Below are 19,926 nucleotides of genomic sequence, written 5' to 3' on the forward strand. Positions count from 1 at the left end.
GGATCAGCCATGATCATATTGAATGGTGGAGCAGGCTCGAAGGGCCGAATGGCCTACTCCTGCTCCTATTTTTCTATGTTTCTATTCTCTCAGGTGGCCTAGCCAAAACTGGTGAATTTGACACAAACAGGAGACTCAAGTGAATGTCAGCTGAGCTTTGGTTTTGTTTCAAGGTCCAATTCTCCCACAGTAAGGTCAGATTTTATGTACCAGTCTAATTCAATTCTGAATGATTAAGAGCTGATTCAAATCTAGCCAGAATAGCAATTTTACTGAGTCAGCTTATTTACACAATTCTTCACAGCTCCAAGTGCTGATTTGGACATCTACAGGGTGGTAGTCCGCTGTTGTGATGGAAAATTGCAATTCAGGTGAAATGGAAAGGAATACAGACAATTAAAAAGAAATGACAGAACGAGGGTCAAAAATCCTTGCAGCCTCTGGAAAGTCTCATAAAACATTTCAACCATGTGACAGACTTTACCAAGGTTGCGAGGAGAGAAAGCCAAGAAGTGACAACCAAAAATAAAGGGGAACAAAACCAAATCTGGAGGCACATTAAGTGCGTGCAAGTAATAGAGCAGCACAGCACCCAACACATTGTTTGATTGCTGCTGAACTACAGATGCTACTGCATGAGGTAATTTCAAGGAGGTTAGTCCTTTTTGCCACTGCATAATACGATCCCCATAGGTCAGATCTCAGTGTGCCTACAAGGAGGTGGAGCCCATGAAGACAATTCCCCATGGTCATTGCCAGGTAGTTGTGCTAGGATCTGCTGATATGCTAGGTGGCATCTTATTGGGTGAAGCCAATCAGTCGGTGGTGGCTCTTTGATCATCCTACCATGTCTCTTTCATGCATAGTGTGATTGAGATGCTTCCAAAGAACTACCCACCATGACAGTTGGGCAGACCTTCATTTATCATTTATGTCCATCGCACCCACTGTCATGTCCTCCCTTGGAAATTGGAGTCTCCACAAGCACTAATCTTCTGCCAAAGCAAGGTATGTGCACCTGTCTGTGGATGTGGGTGTGAGGATACCAGCAGATGGGTATAAGAAACCTGTGGGTCAGCCCTGATCCACCTGGCACCATTTGTTGGTCCTCCTTTTCTTCCTCTAAAAAGCTGAGATATTCAGATTCCCTTTGGGAAACCCAATGGTATCATTAATGGAGCTGTAACAAAAAAACAATAATAAGCAGAGCAATCTTTGAGGTGGATGCAGGAAAAAAAATGTAGAAACTAGTGCAGAAATGTCTTTTAAACAATTCGAAGGCATAGAAAATTGATAAGGCCCAAAAACGGGCGGTGGCACTGCGGGGCGAGATTTCCTCGCACACATTTAAAACTTGCAGGCGGCATGTTATTTTGGTGCTGCCTGCTATTTTGAATGATTACAGCGCACAGCCCAGCGACGAACGCGCTGTTGCTTCAGGCTGTGCGCTCAGCAGGAGGCCCAATAAAAAATAATTTTTACAATTATATTAGGAAAAAGAGGGCAGCCAGGAGCAACGTTGGCCCCTTAAAAACTGATATTGGTGATATTGTCAATGATAATATGGAAATGGCAGACATGTTGCATAATTACTTTGCATCAGTATTTACAGTAGATGAAGAGGATAGCATGCCAGAAATCCTAAGGAAACTAATATTGAATCAGGGACAGGGACTCAATAAAATTAACATAAGTAAAATAACAGTAATGAAGAAAATAATGGCACTAAAGAGTGACAAATCCCCAGGACCAGATGGTTTCCATCCGAGGGTTTTAAAGGAAGTAGGTGAGCACATTGCAGATGCCCTAACTATAATCTTCCAAAGTTCTCTCAATTCAGGAACTGTTCCTTTAGATTGGAAAATTGTGCATGTCACTCTGCTATTTAAGAATGGCGAGAGAGGGAATCCAGGGAATTATAGACCAGTTAGCCTAACATCTGTTATCGGGAAATTACTAGAGCCCATAATTAAGAATAGGGTGACTGAATGTAGTGTATGTGCCTTTAAGAGCCCCATGTGTACTGTAATGCCGGTCGAATGGCCACTCGGGCTATATAAGCCTGTATATTGTGTTGTATCAGTTAGTTCCCCTCCAGACTTTGTTTATTAAACACCTATGAAACCAACTCCTGTCTTCAGTGTCTCTATCAACACACAGACACAACAGTGGCAACGAATTGGAAACGGACTTACCTGCAATTCGGCAGCACCTCAAGGACATCGATTCCTCTGGCGTCCAAAGTTGAAGAAAAATCAAGAAAAAGAAAAAGCTGTGGTTTCACCAGCTAGCCAAGCTGGTGGCAGGTACTGCAATAATCCTTCCTGGGCGTCGGGCTGGGGCTCCAGTGGCTGGCTCTACAGCTGGGCCAAGCAGCGAAAGCGGAGGCAAGCAGTAACAGACGGGGAGGGAGCACTCGGGAGACGGCCGGCACTGCAAGCAGGTCAGCGTTCAGACCTAGAGAGAGAGTCCGGTGGGAACGAATCTCCAACTGTAAATAAATAAATAAAAAGAACATAAACCGCGGGAAACAGCGTTGTCATCGGCAGCAGCGGCGGGGAAGCGCGGGAAGCGCCATATCTTTTCTGCAGAAAAGAAAGAAAAGCGCGGGAAGCGCCATTTTATTTCTAGGATGCCTAAGTCTGGCAATATTGATGCTTTGGTAACGAGATAGAGGATTGGACCACATATGTGGAAAGAGTGGAGGTATATTGCACCGCAAATGGAATAGAAGATGAAAAAAAAGCTTCAGTACTGCTAAATCTAATGGGCGCAAAGACATACGGGCTGTTACGAAATTTAATCACTCCAGCCAAACCAAAGGACAAGGATTTAAAAGAAATTGTTGATACCCTACAGGAGCACTTCAACCCAACACCGCTGCTGATAGCAGAACGATTCAAATTCTTCAAGAGAAATCAACACAAGAATGAAAGTAACGCTGATTACCTCACCGAATTAAGAAAGCTATCAAAACACTGCCAATTCGGGGCAGGACTAGCAGATTATCTTCGAGACAAATTCGTCTGCCGTCTCTTAAGTGAAGGAACACAGAAAAGGCTGCTTTCTGAAAAAGATTTAACACTGGACAAGGCTTTCAGTATGGCTGTATCATACGAAGCAGCCGCAAGAGGAGCTGCAGAGATACAACAAAAGACACAGGACTTCGGCACCCATGAAATGACACAGGGTTTCGAGAGATGTTATCGCTGCGGCAGATCCACCCATGACCAGAGGGACTGCTGGTTCAAGGACAAAGCATGCAGGCAATGTGGAAAGATTGGACACATTGCACGGGTATGCCGATCTGGACAAAAAAAATCCACAGACAGGAAAAGAAAAATCAATAAAGAAAAGTACAGAAAGGTACAAATGATGACGGACAATAGCTCCGAAGACCAGAATAGTGATAGCGACTCCGAAAACAAGAGACTAAGCTGTCTCAAATTACATAATGTAATTGCCAAAGATGATTACCAGACCATTTGGGTTACCCTCACGATAGCAGGGTCCCCAGTTAAAATGGAGCTAGATACAGGATCAGCTCTGACCGTCATAAATCGACGGGATTACGAGCGGCTATTTCCGCATATACCTTTAAAAAACACATCCATTATCTTGAAAACATATACGGGGCAGAAAGTATACCCCAAAGGAAAAATAAGGGTGCCTGTTGTATACAACGGCAATGAAATACAAAAGTTGTATTTATACATTCTACAAGATGGTGGTCCACCGCTGTTGGGACGTGAATGGATCAGGAAAATACGTTTAGACTGGCACTCCAGGCACTGACGGTGACCAGTAAGAAAAAAAACAATGATGACATCATACCTGAACGATTAAAAGACATCTTGGCCAACGCCAAAGAAGTGTTTCAAGAGAAACTAGGAACCTTGAAAGGCATCACCGCCTCAATAAAAGTGGAAGATGCAGCAATTCCCAAGTTTTTTAAGGCAAGACCGGTGCCATACACAATTCGTCCAGCAGTCGAGGCAGAGCTGGAGAATTTGGAAAAGGCAGGCGTATTATCCAAAATAGATTGGAGCGAGTGGGCAACACCCATCGTTCCAGTCATGAAGAAAGCATTGAATAATGATAAATCTGAAGAACAGAGAAAAATTTGCATCTGTGGAGACTTCAAGGTGACTGTAAACCCAGTCCTTCACACGGTACAGTATCCTCTTCCGAGGATGGAAGATATTTTCGCCTCACTATCCGGAGGGAAACGTTTCACCAAAATTGACTTGGCACAGGCATATCTACAGATGGAGGTTGAAGAGGCCTCTAAAAAATATCTCACGATAAATACACACAAAGGTCTGTACCAGTACAATCGACTGGTTTTCGGAGTAGCATCCGCTCCAGCTATCTGGCAAAGAGCTATGGAGCAAGTCCTCCAAGGGATTCCGGGGACTCAATGCTACCTAGACGACATCCTTGTAACAGGAGAAAACGACAACAAGCACCTTGCCAATTTGGAGCAGGTGCTCACTAGGCTGAGAGAACAGGGCCTACGAGCAAATCGCCCCAAGTGCGAATTTTTCCAAAATCAAATATCATATTGTGGCCACATAATTAATAAGGAAGGGTTGCATAAGTCACCTGAAAAAATTGAAGCGGTCATAAAAGCCCCAGCACCTGAAAATGTTTCACAATTTAGGTCGTTCCTGGGATTAATAAATTACTATCATAAATTTTTACCGAACTTATCAACTCTTCTACACCCTCTTAATGAACTGCTACAAACAGGAGTAATTTGGAAATGGAGCGAAGACTGTAAACGTGCCTTCCATAAATGCAAAGACTTAATCACGTCCAAAGAAGTTTTGGCTCATTACAACCCATCACTGCCAATCAGACTGGCGTGCGATGCATCCCCTTATGGCGTAGGAGCAGTATTATCGCATAAATTCCCTGATGACTCGGAACGGCCGATAGCTTTTGCGTCACGCTCATTGAACTCAGCTGAGCGTAACTATGCCCAAATCGGCAGGGAAGCACTCAGCCTGGTATGGGGAGTGAAGAAATTCAACCATTACCTACACGGACAAAAATTTACCTTGTTGACTGACCATCAACCCCTCATCTCCATATTCAACCCTAAAAAGGGTGTTCCCATTATGACAGCACAAAGGCTACAGAGGTGTTCCCTTTTTCTAGGGGCACACCAATACAACATAGAATACAAAGGATCAAAACAGCATGGGAATGCTGACGGGTTATCGCGCCTACCATTGCCAATGGTAGAAGAAGCACCTACCGCAGACCCAGTGGAGATTTTCCACTCTACCATAGTCGAATGTCCACCAGTAACAAATTCTGCCATTGAAAGGGAAACTAGAAATGACCCGACTCTCTCACGAGTCTACGATTTAACAGTGAAGGGATGGCCAGCACATGGCGAACCACTGTTGCCAGCATTCTCGCAAAGAAGAGAACAGCTGTCAATGTGCCGAGGAACCTTGCTGTGTGGATCCAGAGTGGTGATTCCACCCAAACTCCAGGATAAAGTTCTAAAGGAGCTTCATGAGGGGCATCTGGGTGGAGTGAAAATGAAGAACCTAGCCAGGGCGTTTGTATGGTGGCCAGGTATCGATGGAGACATCGAAGATATGACCAAGAGCTGCCTAGGATGCCAGAAGGTCCAAAACGCTCCACCCCAAGCCTCTCTACATCCATGGGAGTGGCCCTCATCTCCCTGGCAAAGGGTACACATCGACTTTGCTGGTCCATTTATGGACTCAATGTTCTTAATCGCAGTTGATGCACACTCCAAGTGGCCGGAGGTAATAAAGATGTCCTCCACCACCACGGAAAAAACCATCACAGTATTAAGGACCATATTTGCCAGGAATGGGCTGCCGGAACAGACCTGTTCTGATAATGGACCGCAATTTGTGTCCGAAGAATTCAGGAAGTTCTTAAAAAACAATGGGGTTAAGCACTACACGCCCGCCCCATACCATCCCGCCACCAATGGATTGGCTGAAAGGTTTGTCCAGACCTTCAAGAAGGCCATAAAGGCCATGGGTAATGAAGACATAAAACTTCAGCACAAGGTGGATAACTTCTTGTTCGCATACAGGAATGCAACACATATGGTTACAAACCAAACTCCCGCCATGATGTTCTTCAATAGAAGCCTAACATGCCGGCTGGATTTGATCAAGCCCAACATCAGAAGGGACGTGGAGAACCGGCAATTTCAAGGCATGAATGAAAGGCTAAGTAGAACCTTCCAGATAGGTCAACAAGTTTTGGCCCGGGACTACCGTACCGAGAAATGGCAGCCTGGAACTTTCTGCACACGACTAGGACCGCTGATGTATACCGTGGACATCGGAGAAAGCATAATAAGGCGCCATGCTGACCAAATCATAGAGTCATCCGAAAAGGGACAACCTACACCACAACTCTATGGCCTAGAAATTCAGTTTGTGCCCGCCAGCTGGTTTGCGCCCAAAAGTTAGCGCTGAGCGCGGAGCCAGTTGCGCCCGTCAGATATTCGGTTTTTGCGCCCCAAGTCAGAACCGGGCGCTATTCCAGGGTGTGCCCGCCCCCGCTTGGGGCGCTGAAACTGAATTTCAGCGCTGTAGGCGCCGCTGCGCCACCCGATGCGGTGCGGCAGGCTGCGGTACTGCAGGCCTCCTCCTTCTCTTAAGGTGGAGGTGCCTGCAACGGGGAGATCGCCGCTGGATTGTGCCGGCAAATGAGCCCGGCACCATGGAGAAGTGCCGGGCTCGTGGAAAACAGCCGGCAATGCCGCGGGGGGGGTGGTGGAGGAGGCCGGGGAAGGAGGTGCGGGCAGGCGGCCACCGAAAAAGCGGCCGGCCGCACCTCCACCTTTATGTGCCCCACTAAGGCTGCAGTAAGGCCCTGGTCTCCGGATGTAAGTAGCGGCCGCCACGGAGGAGGCGGCGGCAACTGAATATGGGATTCGGGCCGGCATCGGGGCGGAACCGGGGCACTGCGCACACCGATGACGTCATCGGTGCCGGCACAGCGCTACCGGCTACCGCCGCCATTACCGCAGCGCTGAATATCAGCGCGAACTCCTCTATTGGCGCAAAAGCCCTCTTTGTGCGAAAACTGGGCGCAAAGCCAACCGAATTTCTAGGCCTATATGCCTAACGATGAAGTAGAGATACCCATATCTACCTCCGATCTGGTGATACTGGAACCCGATGAACCCGACACTGGCATTCAAGCCGAATCAGCCTTGCCAAAAGAACCTACTACACCACCAGAAACTACTACACCACCGAGGCGTTATCCGGACCGAGTCAGGAAACCTCCAGAGAGACTGACTTATAATTAATTAACTGCAGCAATGTGTAGATTATTTTTCTTGTAACATGTAATTAATAATTACTTGAAATATTATGTACTGGTTGGCTAAAAGGGGAGGAATTGTAGTGTATGTGCCTTTAAGAGCCCCATGTGTACTATAATGCTGGTAATGGCCACTCGGGCTACATAAGCCTATATATTGTGTTGTATCAGTTAGTTCCCCTCCAGACTTTGTTTAGTAAACACCTATGAAACCAACTCCTGTCTTCAGTGTCTCTATCAACACACAGACACAACACTGAACACCTCGAATATTTCAGTTGATCAGAGAGAGCCAGCATGGTTTTGTGAAAGGTAGGTCATGTGTGACAAACCTGATTGAATTTTTTGAGGTGGTGATTAAAGTAGTGGACGGGAATGTCTATGGATGTTATGTATATAGACTTCCAGAAGGCATTTGATAAAGTCCCACATAAGAGACTGTTAACAAAGGTAGAAGCCCATGGAATTGAAGGCAAACGATTGACCTGGTTAGGAAATTGGCTGAGAGGCAGGAGACAGAGAGTAGGGATAATGGGTATGTACTCAAATTGGTAGGATGTGACTAGTGGTATCTCGCAGGGATCTGTGTTGGGGGCCTCAACTATTCACAGTATTTATTAACAACTTAGATGATGGCATAGAAAGCCATATATCCAAATTTGCCAATGTCACAAAGATAGGTGGCAGTATAGACAGTGTAGATGAAAGCATAAAATTACAAAGGGATATTGATAGATGAAGTGAATGGGCAAAACTGTGGCAAATAGATTTCAATGTAGACAAATGTGAGGTCATCCACTTTGGACCTATAAAGGATAGAACAGGGTACTTTCTAAATGGTTAAAAGCTAAAAACACTGGAGGTCCAGAGACTTGGGGGTCCAGGTACATAGATCATTAAAATGTAATGAACACGTATAGAAAATAATCAAAAAGGCTAATGGAGTGCTGGCCTTTATATCTAGAGGACTAGAATACAAGGGGTAGAAGTTATCCTGCAGCTATACAAAGCCCTGGTTAGACCACACCTGGAGTACTGTGAGCAGTTCTGGGCACCACACCTTAGGAAGGATATATTGGCCTTGGAGGGAGTGCAGTGTAGGTTTACCAGTATGACACCCGGACTCCAAGGGTTAAATTACGAGGAGAGATTACACAAATTAGGGTTGTATTCCCTAGAATTTAGAAGGTTAAGGGATGATCTGATCCAAGTTTTCAAGCTATTAAGGGATAGAGTAGATAGAGAGAAACTATTTCCGCTGATTGGGGAGTCAAGTACTCGGGGGCATAGTCTAAAAATTAGAGCCAGACCGTTCAGGAGTGAGATTAGGAAACACTTCTACACACAAAGGGTGGTAGAAGTTTGGAACTCTCTTCTGCAAACAACAGTTGATGCTAGATTAATTTTTAATGTTAAATCTGAGATTGATAGATTTTTGTTAACCAAAGGTATTAAAGGATATGGTATTAGGTCGCAGATCAACCATGATCTAATTGAATGGCGGAAGAGGCTTGAGGTGTTCAATGGCCTACTCCTGTTCCTATGTTCCTAAGTAATGTCGCGTCCCTGCAGCATCCCTGGAGCGAGGCTGCATTTTCTTAAAGCAAGGCTGTCATTTTAGAAAGTAGTCTCGAGCCCTTAAAGGTGAACTGTCTTCTGCAAAAAACGAAAATCATTCAAAAATACGCAGTCTCGAGCCTTTAAAGGTGAACTGCCTTCTGCACGTAAAAAAAGGTAAAAGTGCTTCAGCACTAACACAAATGGCTCAACAGGCCAGGGAAAGGGCACCCAGGGTCTTGCATGCAACACTCCAGCTTTGTGCAGGGGATCAACACTGGATGAGAGGTCCTCTACCCACAGGGGCCAGGAGGCCCTCCAGAAAGAAGGATGTGGGACCATATTGCCGAGGCCATCCCTGTGCCAGCAGTGTGACCCCCAGGACCTGGCTCCAGTGCCCTAAGAAGTTTCATGACCTCAGGTGAGTGGTCAGGGTCAGTGAATGCATCTTTAAAAGCCGTCTCCTACCAACTGCACCACCAGCCTCACACACTGCTCAATGCACGACCCCCCCCACCCCCCGCCATCACTCACCTACCAACAATCTGACATTCCTAGCTAAATCTCACCCCCTTGGAGGAGACGGTGCTAGCTATTCTTGGCAGGGGCATGGTTGAGCCCTTGGCCAGCGGCGGGGCTGAAAGAATACAAGATGCCAGTATCCTCATACGTTATCCTCCTTCTAACATCCCACTTCCCCCTTATCCCACAATATCCTCTGATGTACAAGCTGTGCATGCTGTAAGCATGCACCTCTTGCTTTCCTGCCCTCACCTCACCACAACCCTACCCTTGTGCCTTCCTCATTTCAGACACCCAAGAAATCTAGCGTGCCCAGCCAGTGGTTCACCAAGAAGAAGGAGAGGAGAGTGAAGAAGAAGAAGCACCATCACTCAATTTGACACACCCAGCCACTAGGTCCTCAACTTTGTTCTGCAAGGCCATCTGCAGTGTCCCCCACTGAAAGCCAGTAGTCTTCCACCAGCCGTGCTGCAGCCATTGAGGTAGCACTGCATGACATCACTAGGATAGGCAAAGACACACAGAAGACAGTCACTAAGGAAATGCACAAGGGTGATTAGTTGATTTTTTAATGTAATTTTGGATGCATATATGGATAAAGTTGGATTGGAAAGTTTGCTTTGTGATGGCTTTTATTTCAGCATTGTGGCCAAGAGGACGCTGTGATGGTCAGTAACAGAGGGAAGGGAAGGTGTGGGACAAACGTTGAAAGGGGAATTAGGGTTGTGGTCACTGGTACCGCAGGCGGATGATTCCATCCCGGATATCCGGGCCAGAAAGTGGCTGTCTGGGTTGCCTCCTTCCTTCCGCTTCCTCCTCTTCTGCTTCCTCCTCTTCTGTGTCTTCCTCTTCCCTCTGCGAGCAGCTTGTTCCCTTTACTTGCTCTGATTCATCGCCATGTGATGTTGCAGCCCAAGGGGGACTGCAGTGAGAGCCCCCAAGACTGGGAACAAGTGGTGTTCTCAGAGCCCTTCCTTTAACATTCAAAGCATTGCAAGCATCCAGCAGCACTCCCTGCACAATTTAACAACTTTTTAAATGTATTGCTTCAAGCCACTACTTCAATAAAAAAAATTTAAAGTCCAAAAGCTGAAATTGAAACTTACCTGAAAGAAACGCTGACAGCGTTTCTGTACAACTGCTGCACGCATGTTCTTCCGTGTGTGGTTAGGAAAAGGGTGGTATGGCATGCGACAACGTCCAAAATCGCAATCGTGCGTCAAACAGGCATTGCACGTCGAATAAAGTCACGATCTGCACACTTATATTGGAGAGGCAAGTGCAGGCAATGGCAGCGCTGCTGACCTCTCCAAAATGGCTTTCGTCGTGTCCCGAGCTGGAAGCAGGCAGCCGACATTTGTTCAAGAAAACCAGCGTTAACTACAGGGAATTTCTAGGCCGACAAATTTTATTATTTTGCCCTTTTAATGAATTTCCATATGCAGCTGGATCTCCTAGCAACCATTAATGTGGGCATGAAATCCACCTGGCATCCTCCACACTCTAACATGAAGCAAGCCTATTTGCCATACAAGAATCTTATATAGGACCAACAATGCCATCTAATGTTCTTTAGGGAAGGAAATCTGCCGTCCTTACCCGGTCTAGCCTTTATGTGACTCCCACAGCAATGTGGTTGACTCTTAATTGCCCTCTGAAATGATGGTTCACCGCCACCCTCTCAAGGGCAATTAGGGATGGACAATAAATGCTGGCCTTGCCAGCGACACCCACGTCCTGTAAATGATTTTTTTTTTAATGTCTCAGAGGGAATCAATCTCAGAGGGATCAATTCCAGTTAGGATGTCAGCAAAACATCAAGGGAGGAGCAATCACTTTAAGTCGGTCCTTCAGTATACATGGGCTTGACTAGCCCATGACCCTCCCCTCCCTCAATGGAGCTGCTATTGCAGAATCGCATTTACTCTGCGGAGAAGGCATCCTGTAGTACCATTACTGACATAGACACCCATGCCTATTATTGAAATGACTAACAGGGTTAGGGTGAAGGCAACTGGGCAGGTAGAAGTCGCAATCCACTAAACTTCTGACAGCTCCTAGGATTTCTATCCCATGATTATATTTTGGTACAAGAGCAAGATTGTGGAGCATGAGTCAAATGATTATGAATCTTGGCCTTGGCTCAGTAGTAGCACTCTCGCCTCGGAGTCAGAATGCTGTGAGTTCATGCCCCAGTCCAGACACTTGAGCACATAATCTAGGATGGCACTTCTGTGTAGTGGTGAGGTAGAGTTGCACAGTCGGAGGTGCCATACACACAAGAGGCAATGAAATGTTAAACTGGGGCCTCATCTGCCCTCTCAGGTGGATATAAAAGTACCATCGGCCAACATTCATCCCTCAACCAACACCTAAAACATATGATCTGGCTGTTTGTGAGAGTTTGCTGTGTGCAAATTAACTGCTGCTTTTGCTGTATTGCCACAGTGACTACACTTCAAAAGTGCTTCATTCCCTCTAAGTGCTTTGAGACGTCTTGAGGTTGTGAAAGGCGCTATATAAATCAAGGCCTAGAAATTGGGTATAGCCTCGCTTGGGGCGTTAGAATTGGTGGAGCGCAAATTTTATAGCCAGATGCAACTTATCGACACCTCGTGCGATATTGGGTTGCAGCGCCCCAAAGGTGATTGAGGCGCGAGTTCAGGCATTACACGGGGCACCTAAGGCGCTAACATGCCGGCGCAACCTAATATCGGGGCGTCCAGCCGCAGCGCAGGTGCTCTCAATTACCCCTTCGCACCGGAGGAGGCCGTCCTCAACTGGAGCCTCTGACGGATCTCGAGGAGAGAGTCCACCAGATTGTGGGAGGACGTCTGAGTGGTCCTGTCACCACTGCAGCTGCCGACCCCATTGTCCACAGCGATGGTAAGGTTCTCTACTATTACAGCTGTCACCTTCCAGTTGTTTCCCCCGCCAGCATGCTTTCTCAATGTGGAGCCATGTCATAGCATTGCCGCACTGTTGCATCCCTTGCTGCCAAACTGTCCTTTTGCTAAAGCCACTCTTCAACCTCCCTGCTTTCAGATGCTGCATCACCAGCTTGGGAGCCGGCTCCTCAAGCTGCCAGTGCCAGTGCCTCCAGAGGCGACAACCAGGAGGAAGCCGGACCATCCGTGCCAGCCTCAGGGGAGCCGCCGCATCTGGAGACTGGGGATAGTAGTTCCCTTGAGGGGAGGGGGGGGGCTCTGATGAGGAGCCAGTTGCAGGAACCAGCGGCCTGCAGCAACGCGCGGGGGGTAGGGACGCTCGGGGGCCATCTCCCCGGAGGGCAAGGCAGGCCACCATGACTGCTGCACAGAGTGCAGAGGAAGTGCGTAGCCTTGCCGAGATGAGCGCCCAGGCCTGGCTCAGGCACACTGAGCTGATGGCTGCAGTGGGGAGGATGCCTGAGTCGATCGACACACTGGCAAAGAGTGTGCTGGACTTTGGGGCAGCAATGGAAAGGACTGTCCAGGGCTTCAGCCCAGCAATGGAAAGGTCTGAACAGGGCTTCGGCCCAGCAATGGAAAGGTCTGTCCAGGGCTTGTCTGAGGCAGTGGAAAGGTCGGTCCAGGGCTTGTCCGAGGCAGTGGAAAGGTCTGTCCAGGGCTTGTCCGAGGCAGTGGAAAGGTCTCTCCATGCCTTGTCCGAGGCAGTGGAAAGGAGTGTTCCGGCCTTGTCCGAAGCAGTGGAAAGGACTGTCCATGGCTTTTCCCAAGCACTGGCACCTGCCACGCAGGTTCTCACTGCTGCCACGCAGTCACTTGCTGGACTCGTCCACATGCAAATTGAGGCCACGTGAACACTCTCTGCTGCCACCCTAGCTGCATCAGGCAGGATCACCCCAGGCCCTTGCAGCACCACAGCAGGCCATGAATCTGTGGAGCAGTCGATTGTGGCGTATGATCCTGTGCGGCCCCGTCAGAGTGCTAGTGTTTCGGCCGACCATGGTGCAGGTGTCCTCTCTCTGCATGTGAGCAGTCCTGATGCCACCGCTGGCATGTCAGCAGAGCGGCTGCCACCACCTGCGCGGCAGACTGCTAGCAGACATGCCCAGTTGGAGCAGCCTGCTTGCGGGACCTCCAAGCCCAGAGGTCGTCCAGGCCGTCTCTCAGGGGCTTCAGCACTTCCACACACTCAGCAGGCGTCCCCCAGCCTTGATGCAGCCACTGGGGTCCAATTACGGAGGAGCTGCAGGGAGGGAAGGGGCCGACCTCGTAAGAGGAGTCGGTCTCCATCAAGGGGTCACCAGTAGAGGGAGGTGCTAAGACGTCTCTTTTTCCGGATTTAAGGCCGTCCACACTTGTTGTGTTTGTTTGTTATGGTTTGGTTAGTTTCGCCGGGTTGCCAGACAGTTATCTGTTAGTTTGTTAGTTATGATTTCTGTTACCATTACGTTGTCATGCTGGAAGGAAGCACTTGTTTGAAAATAAAGATAACTTTTTATTTACAATCGAGCTGTACACTATTTACAATCATCGAGGCCTTCATAGGCTTACAGCGAACTGGAGGGCGCTGTTCGAATCACAGCCACCATTCCGTCCGAGGGGCCTAGAACCGAGTCCTTCTGAGCCTCTGACGAACGGCCCTTCCAGTTTCTGGAGCCCTCCCATCTTCCTCCTCCTCCTCGTCCGCCTGCTCTGCTGGACCTTGAGGGTCGGCTGGCATTGGCTGGGTGCGTCGAATGGCCAGGTTGTGGAGCATGCAGCAGACAACAACGATGCACGCCACATGCTCCGGCGAGTACTGTACGGCGCCCCCCGAATGGTCTAGACAACGGAAACGCTGCTTCAACACACAGGTGGCCTGATGGCTGTTATTGTAATGCTCTTCTGCCGGGGTGCTGGGCAAACGGAGCGGGGTCATGAGCCATGGGCAGAGAGGATAGCCCTTGTCGCCCAGAAGCTAGCCTCGTGGGTGAGCCGGGGCCTCAAAAAGGTCAGCCACTGAGGTCTGCCGCAGGATGAACGCGTCATGGCTGCTGCCAGGGAATTGTGCGTTCACCGCCATGATCATCTGCCGGTGATCACAGACCAGCTGCACATTAAGGGAGTGGAACCCCTTTCGGTTATGGAACTCCTCCGGATTCTGTAATGGCGCCCGCAAAGCCACGTGTGTGCAATCAATGGCCCCCTGCACCATGGGGAAGTCCGCAATAGCCGCGAAGCCTTGTGCGCGCTCCCCCTGCTTCTCCAGGATCACAGGGAAGGTGATTAATTCGCGCCTCCTTTTGTAGAGGGCAGCTGTCACTTGCCGGATGCAGCAATGCACCGCAAATTGAGAGATATTTGATATGTCCCCAGCTGCTGCCTGAAACGATCCGCTGGCATAAAAGTTGAGCGCAACAGTGACTTTCACGGCCACCGACAGAAAGGTCCTGCACCGTATCCGCGGCTGCAGATCCCCAGCAAGCAGGTGGCACAGCTCAGTGACAACATCCTTACCAAATCTGAGCCTTCGCAGACACTGCTCCTCCAACATGGTAAGGTAGGAGACCTGCTGCCTGAAAACCCTGGCAGCGTATGGTCGGATTTGGCGACGTCCATTGGCCCTCCTCCTTCTGGCCAATCCCAGCCCTCCCTCCGTCTTTGTGCCCTTGCCAGTTGTTCAGCCAGGATGACGTTCCCCTCCAAAGCAGCTCCCATTATTCTGGCCGACGAGTAAGACGCAGTCAGCTTTCTGGATCCAACTGTTCTGGACAGGGCTGAAGGTCCCAAGGCTCCTCTGGCTCAATAAGAACAAGTCTGTGTAACTGAAGGTCTGCAACTCTCTCCAGCAGCGAGCAGTATGGCCAGGCCAAATGGCTGCCGCTTTTCTACTAGTGCTGTCCCCTTTAAAGAGCGCCCCCCGAGTCCGAGAAGGACCTGGTAACATTCCATCCAACTGTCACTAATAGCGCCAGGCGGAACGGAGGGGGGCGCCACTGAATTTCCGGTACGGGGCGCCAAAAAGGCGTTGCACAATGAAATGACGTCATTATCTGGCTGCGCCCGCGAGCGGGCGCAAAGACTTAGCACCGGCACTAGCAGGCTACTCAATATGGCAGGATGCGCTAGGATCACAGCGCACGTCCGAAAATTGGGTAACGCCCCAAATCTCGGGCTCTTTAGGCGCTAATCGCTGGCGCAACCAACCGAATTTCTAGGCCCAAGTCTTTCTTTCTTGACACTTGCTCTGGGCTGTACTGAAGGACTCCTGCTGAGCTGTGCAGACAGCTGAAAGGTTGTTTCAGGATGCCAATGGTTTGCTCAATCAGAACCTAGCAGCTGTATGGCTCTCATTAAGTTGGCACTTGCATGTGTGTCTGGATTCCTAAGAGGAGTCATGAGCCAATTGGTGAAAGGATAGCCTTTGTCCCCCAACAGCGAGCCTGCCACCCAATGGTTTGGGTGGAACAGACAGGAGTATTGAGGACTGGCAAAATATGAAAGCCAGTTAGGAAACTGGGTACAGACCTGCATGACTCCCTGCCTGTGGTCATAAACAAGTTAAACATTAAGCAAAGGGAAACCATTACTTTTGAGAATCAGTCTTGGTTCGTGATGGGGAACACACAGGGCTATGTCTGTGCAGTCTATGATGCCCTGCACCTGCAGGGATCCAGCAAAGTGAGCAAATCCCAGTGCTTTTTCTTCCTGCTTGTCAACCTTCATGGGCAAGCTAATGAACTATTGTTGCCTCGCAAACCAAGCATCAGTAACCTTCCCGATCGCCATGCACACAGTAAACTGGCTCATGTTGCTGATGTTCCCAGAAGCAGTTTGGAAGGAACCATGGCCATAAAAGCTGAGAGCCACAATGACCTTCACTGGCACAGGCAATGCAGTGCAAGCCCTGGTGTAGGGCTCCAATTCTAGCTTCAACAGGTGGCACAGGTAAGTGACTGTCCTACACACTGTGCCTCTGTGAGGTTCAGTAATGACGTTTTGCTCCGGAATACCCACATGCTGTAAGGCCTCCTGCCCTCTTGCCTATTTTGCTCTCTTCTTGCAGCCTGTGCAGGTCTTTGCTGCCTTTCTTGCTGCTGCTTCTTCTGATTTGGGACCCTCAAGGGTAAATCCAGCAGCATTTCCATACTCAGCTACTGAAAACAAGCAAATCCTGTGAACCAGTTGCTGACCTCCACAAACTCATTGTGCAAAAGTATCTCACAGCCAAACATGCCAAATCAGCCAAAAACGTGAACCAAAAGCTCCCTATAAGCCTAAAACTAACCAGAGACTTGCCTTAATGGAGGTAAGGATCCCTTTAAATACCGCTTGTGAAAGCTGCTGGCTGACTGTTCCCGCCACGAGTTGCTGGGCAGGCTAAGGAATTGACATTTCAGGAGTATACACAATAATTTCACAAAAGGGATCTGATTTAGGCGCAGGACCTTTATTAATACCATTTAAATGATGTCTGCATTTGTTTCAGGAAGGCGTCAGGGGCAGCTATTGAGCATTCGAGCCAATATGGCGTCAGACACCATTCCGGCGCGGAACATTTGGCTGCAAAATTTCACTTCATGGCGCCCTTTTTGGATCCAGAAAACGTGTGAACCGCATACCCCACTAAATTTAAAATACTGCATAATTTTACACATTTTTGTTTATTTAAGAAATTAATTAACTTTGAATTGCTGTTAGAATTATTGAATTTCTTTTTCAGATCTCAAGATATATATTAAGGAGTTATATGTAACTGAAGTTACTTACCCAAGGAAAGTTTATGTTTTTACACTAAATGAGTAAGTAACATTTCCTGTGTATATTAGAATCATACAGCACAGAAGGAGGCCATTCAGCCCCTGATGCCTGTACTGGCTCTTTGAAAAAGCTATCCAATTAGGCCCACTCCCCTGTTCCTCCTCCATAGCCCTGCAAATATTTCCTTTTCAAGTATATATCCAATTCCCTTTTGAAAGTTACTATTGAATTTGCCTCTACCACCCTTTAAGGCAGTGCATTCCAGATCATAACAACTCACTACATAAAAAACGTTCTCGTCATCTACCCTCTGGGTCTTTCCCCAATTACCTTAAATCTGTGTCCTCTGGTTACCGATCCCCCTCCCAGTGGAAACAGTTTCTTCATATTTACTCTATCAAAACCCTTCATAATTTTGAACCACTCAATTAAATCTCCCCTTAACCTTCTCTGCTATAAGGAGAACAATCCCAGCTTCTCTAGTCTCTCCATATAACTGAAGTCCCTCATCCCTGGTACTATTCTAGTACATCTCCTCTGCACCCTCTCCAAGGCCTTGACATCCTTCCTAAAGTGTGGTGCCCAGAATTGAACACAATACTCCAGCTAAGGCCTAACTACTGCTTTATAAAAGTTTAGCATAACTTCCTTGCTTTTATACTCTATGCCTTTATTTATAAAGCCAAGGATCTCGTATGTTTTTTTTAACATTACCAACTTGTCCTGCCACCTTCAAAGATTTGTTTTTGTGAACCCCCAGGTCTCTCTGTTCCTGCACCGCCTTTAAAATTGTACCATTTAGTTCATAATGCCTCTCCTCATTCTTCCCTCCAAAATACATCACTTCATACTTCTTTGCATTAAATTTTGTCTGCCCATTTCGGCAGTCAGTCTGTGTCCTCCTGAAGGCCGCTACTATCCTCCTCATTGTTCACTATATTTTTAAGATTTGTTTCATTTACAAACTTTGAAATTATGCCTCCATACACAAGTACAGGCCATCAAAAAGAGCAGTGGTCCTAATACCGACCCCTGGGGAACATCACTGTATAATTCCCTCCAGTCAGAAAAATAACCGTTCACCACTCCTCTCTGCTTTCTGTCTCTTAGCCAGTTTTGGACCCATGCTGCCACTACCCCATTAATCCCATGTGCTTCAATTTTGCTAACAGGTATATTATGTAGCACTTTATCAATCACCTTTGAAAGTCCATATACACAACATTAACTGAATTACTTTAGAATCATAGAGCAGTGAAGCACAGAAGGAGGCCATTTGGCTCATCAAGTCTGCGTCAGCGCTTTCAAAGAGCAATCCAGTTAGCCCCACTCCTTGGCTCTTTTCCCCTATCCCTGCAATTCTTTCTCCTTCAAGTATTTATCAATTCCTTTTTGAAAACTATTATTCAATCTGTATCCACCATCCTATCAGGCAGTGCATTCCAAATCCTAACCACTTGTTGCGTAAAAAAATTTATCCTCATGTCGCCTCTGGTTCTTTTGCCAATCACTTTAAATCTGTGCCCTCTCGTTATCAACCCTTCAGCATTGGGAACAGTTTCTCTTTATTTATCTAAACCTTTCATGATTTTAAACACCTCTATCAAATCTCTTCTTAGCCTTCTCTGCTCCAAGGAGAACAACCCCAGCTTCTCCAGTCTATCCAGGTAAATCTAATCCCTCATCCCTAAAACCATTCTATTAAATCTCTCCTGTCCCCTCTCCAAAGCCTTCACGTCCTTCCTAAAATATGGTGCCCAGAATTGCACACAATACTCCAGCTGGGGCTGAACTAGTGTTTTATATAGGTTTAGCATAACTTCCTGGCTTTTGTACTCCATGGGCTGGATTTTGATACTGGAGGCGTGTAGGAGGCGGGACTACAACTTTTGGGGTTGTAGCCCCGCCTCCATCGAGTTGTGGCCAACCCACTCGATTTTCACATGATTGACCTTGTTAAGTCCGCCCAGCAGGCTCAGCAAGCCAATTAAGGGCCACCCAGCAACAGGTGACATCACAGATTGACATTTCATCTGTCAAGAGCTTTTGACAGATGAAATATCAGTGTTTGACAGCTCTTTGAAGCTGTCAAACACTGACAATATGTACACTAAGTTAATTCCTTCCTCTCAGGCTGATTCAGAGATCTCTCCAGAACAGAAAGCTGAATGCTACAACTTTTGGCAGCTCGTGGCCATTCTGCTTTCTGTGCCGGTGAGATGAGGGACTCCCGAGACCTGAAGGAAGGAAAGCTGTAAAGGTAAGTAAAGGTAATTAAACTTCTTTAAACACTTTACACACACCAAACACACTTACCTCTGCACTCATGCACCCATCACTCACCTGAACACCGGACATCTTGAACCCTCCAAGCCCTTCAGCCCGACGGTCCGCCTCGCTAACTTGGCGTGGTTTGGAGCCATCGGGAAGCCCACACTTCAGGAATAAAAATTGGGATTAGGCTAAAAACTGCCTGTTAACTACCTGTTAACAGGCAGTTAATTGGCACTAATCCCCTTCCCGCCTCGGGGAGGCGGGTCCCAGCACAGGTCGGGTATCCGCCTCCTTTGAAACTGGCATGGAGGCGGGTTGGGGGCGGGATGGGTTGTGCCCCTCGACTTCCCGATTTTAACCCCCCACACGCCTCCAATCCCGCCTCCACGCCCAATGAAAATCCTGCCCTATGCCTCTATTTATAAAGCCCAAGATCCAATATGCTTTAATAATTGCTTTGTTAACCTGTTAACCTTCAAAGATTTGTGAACAAACACCCCCATGTCTCTCTGTTCTTGCACCCCTTTTAAAATTGTACCATTTAGCTTGT

At 47.8% G+C, this 19,926-nt stretch overlaps 1 protein-coding gene across 1 annotated transcript in view; it reads left to right on the forward strand.

Moving 5' to 3' along the window:
- Positions 1-19,926, forward strand: part of LOC147114889 (uncharacterized) — a 90,996-nt gene that overhangs the window by 33,697 nt on the left and 37,373 nt on the right. Inside the window, exon 5 of the mRNA XM_085992119.1 lies at positions 17,065-17,143. Within this exon, the coding sequence (XP_085848245.1) occupies positions 17,065-17,143 (79 nt within the window). The remainder of the gene's footprint in view (positions 1-17,064; positions 17,144-19,926) is intronic.

The sequence above is a fragment of the Somniosus microcephalus genome, chromosome 7, assembly GCF_052327205.1.
Source record: "Somniosus microcephalus isolate GS21.2 chromosome 7, FLI_Smic_1.0, whole genome shotgun sequence".
Taxonomy (NCBI): Eukaryota; Metazoa; Chordata; class Chondrichthyes; order Squaliformes; family Somniosidae; genus Somniosus; species Somniosus microcephalus.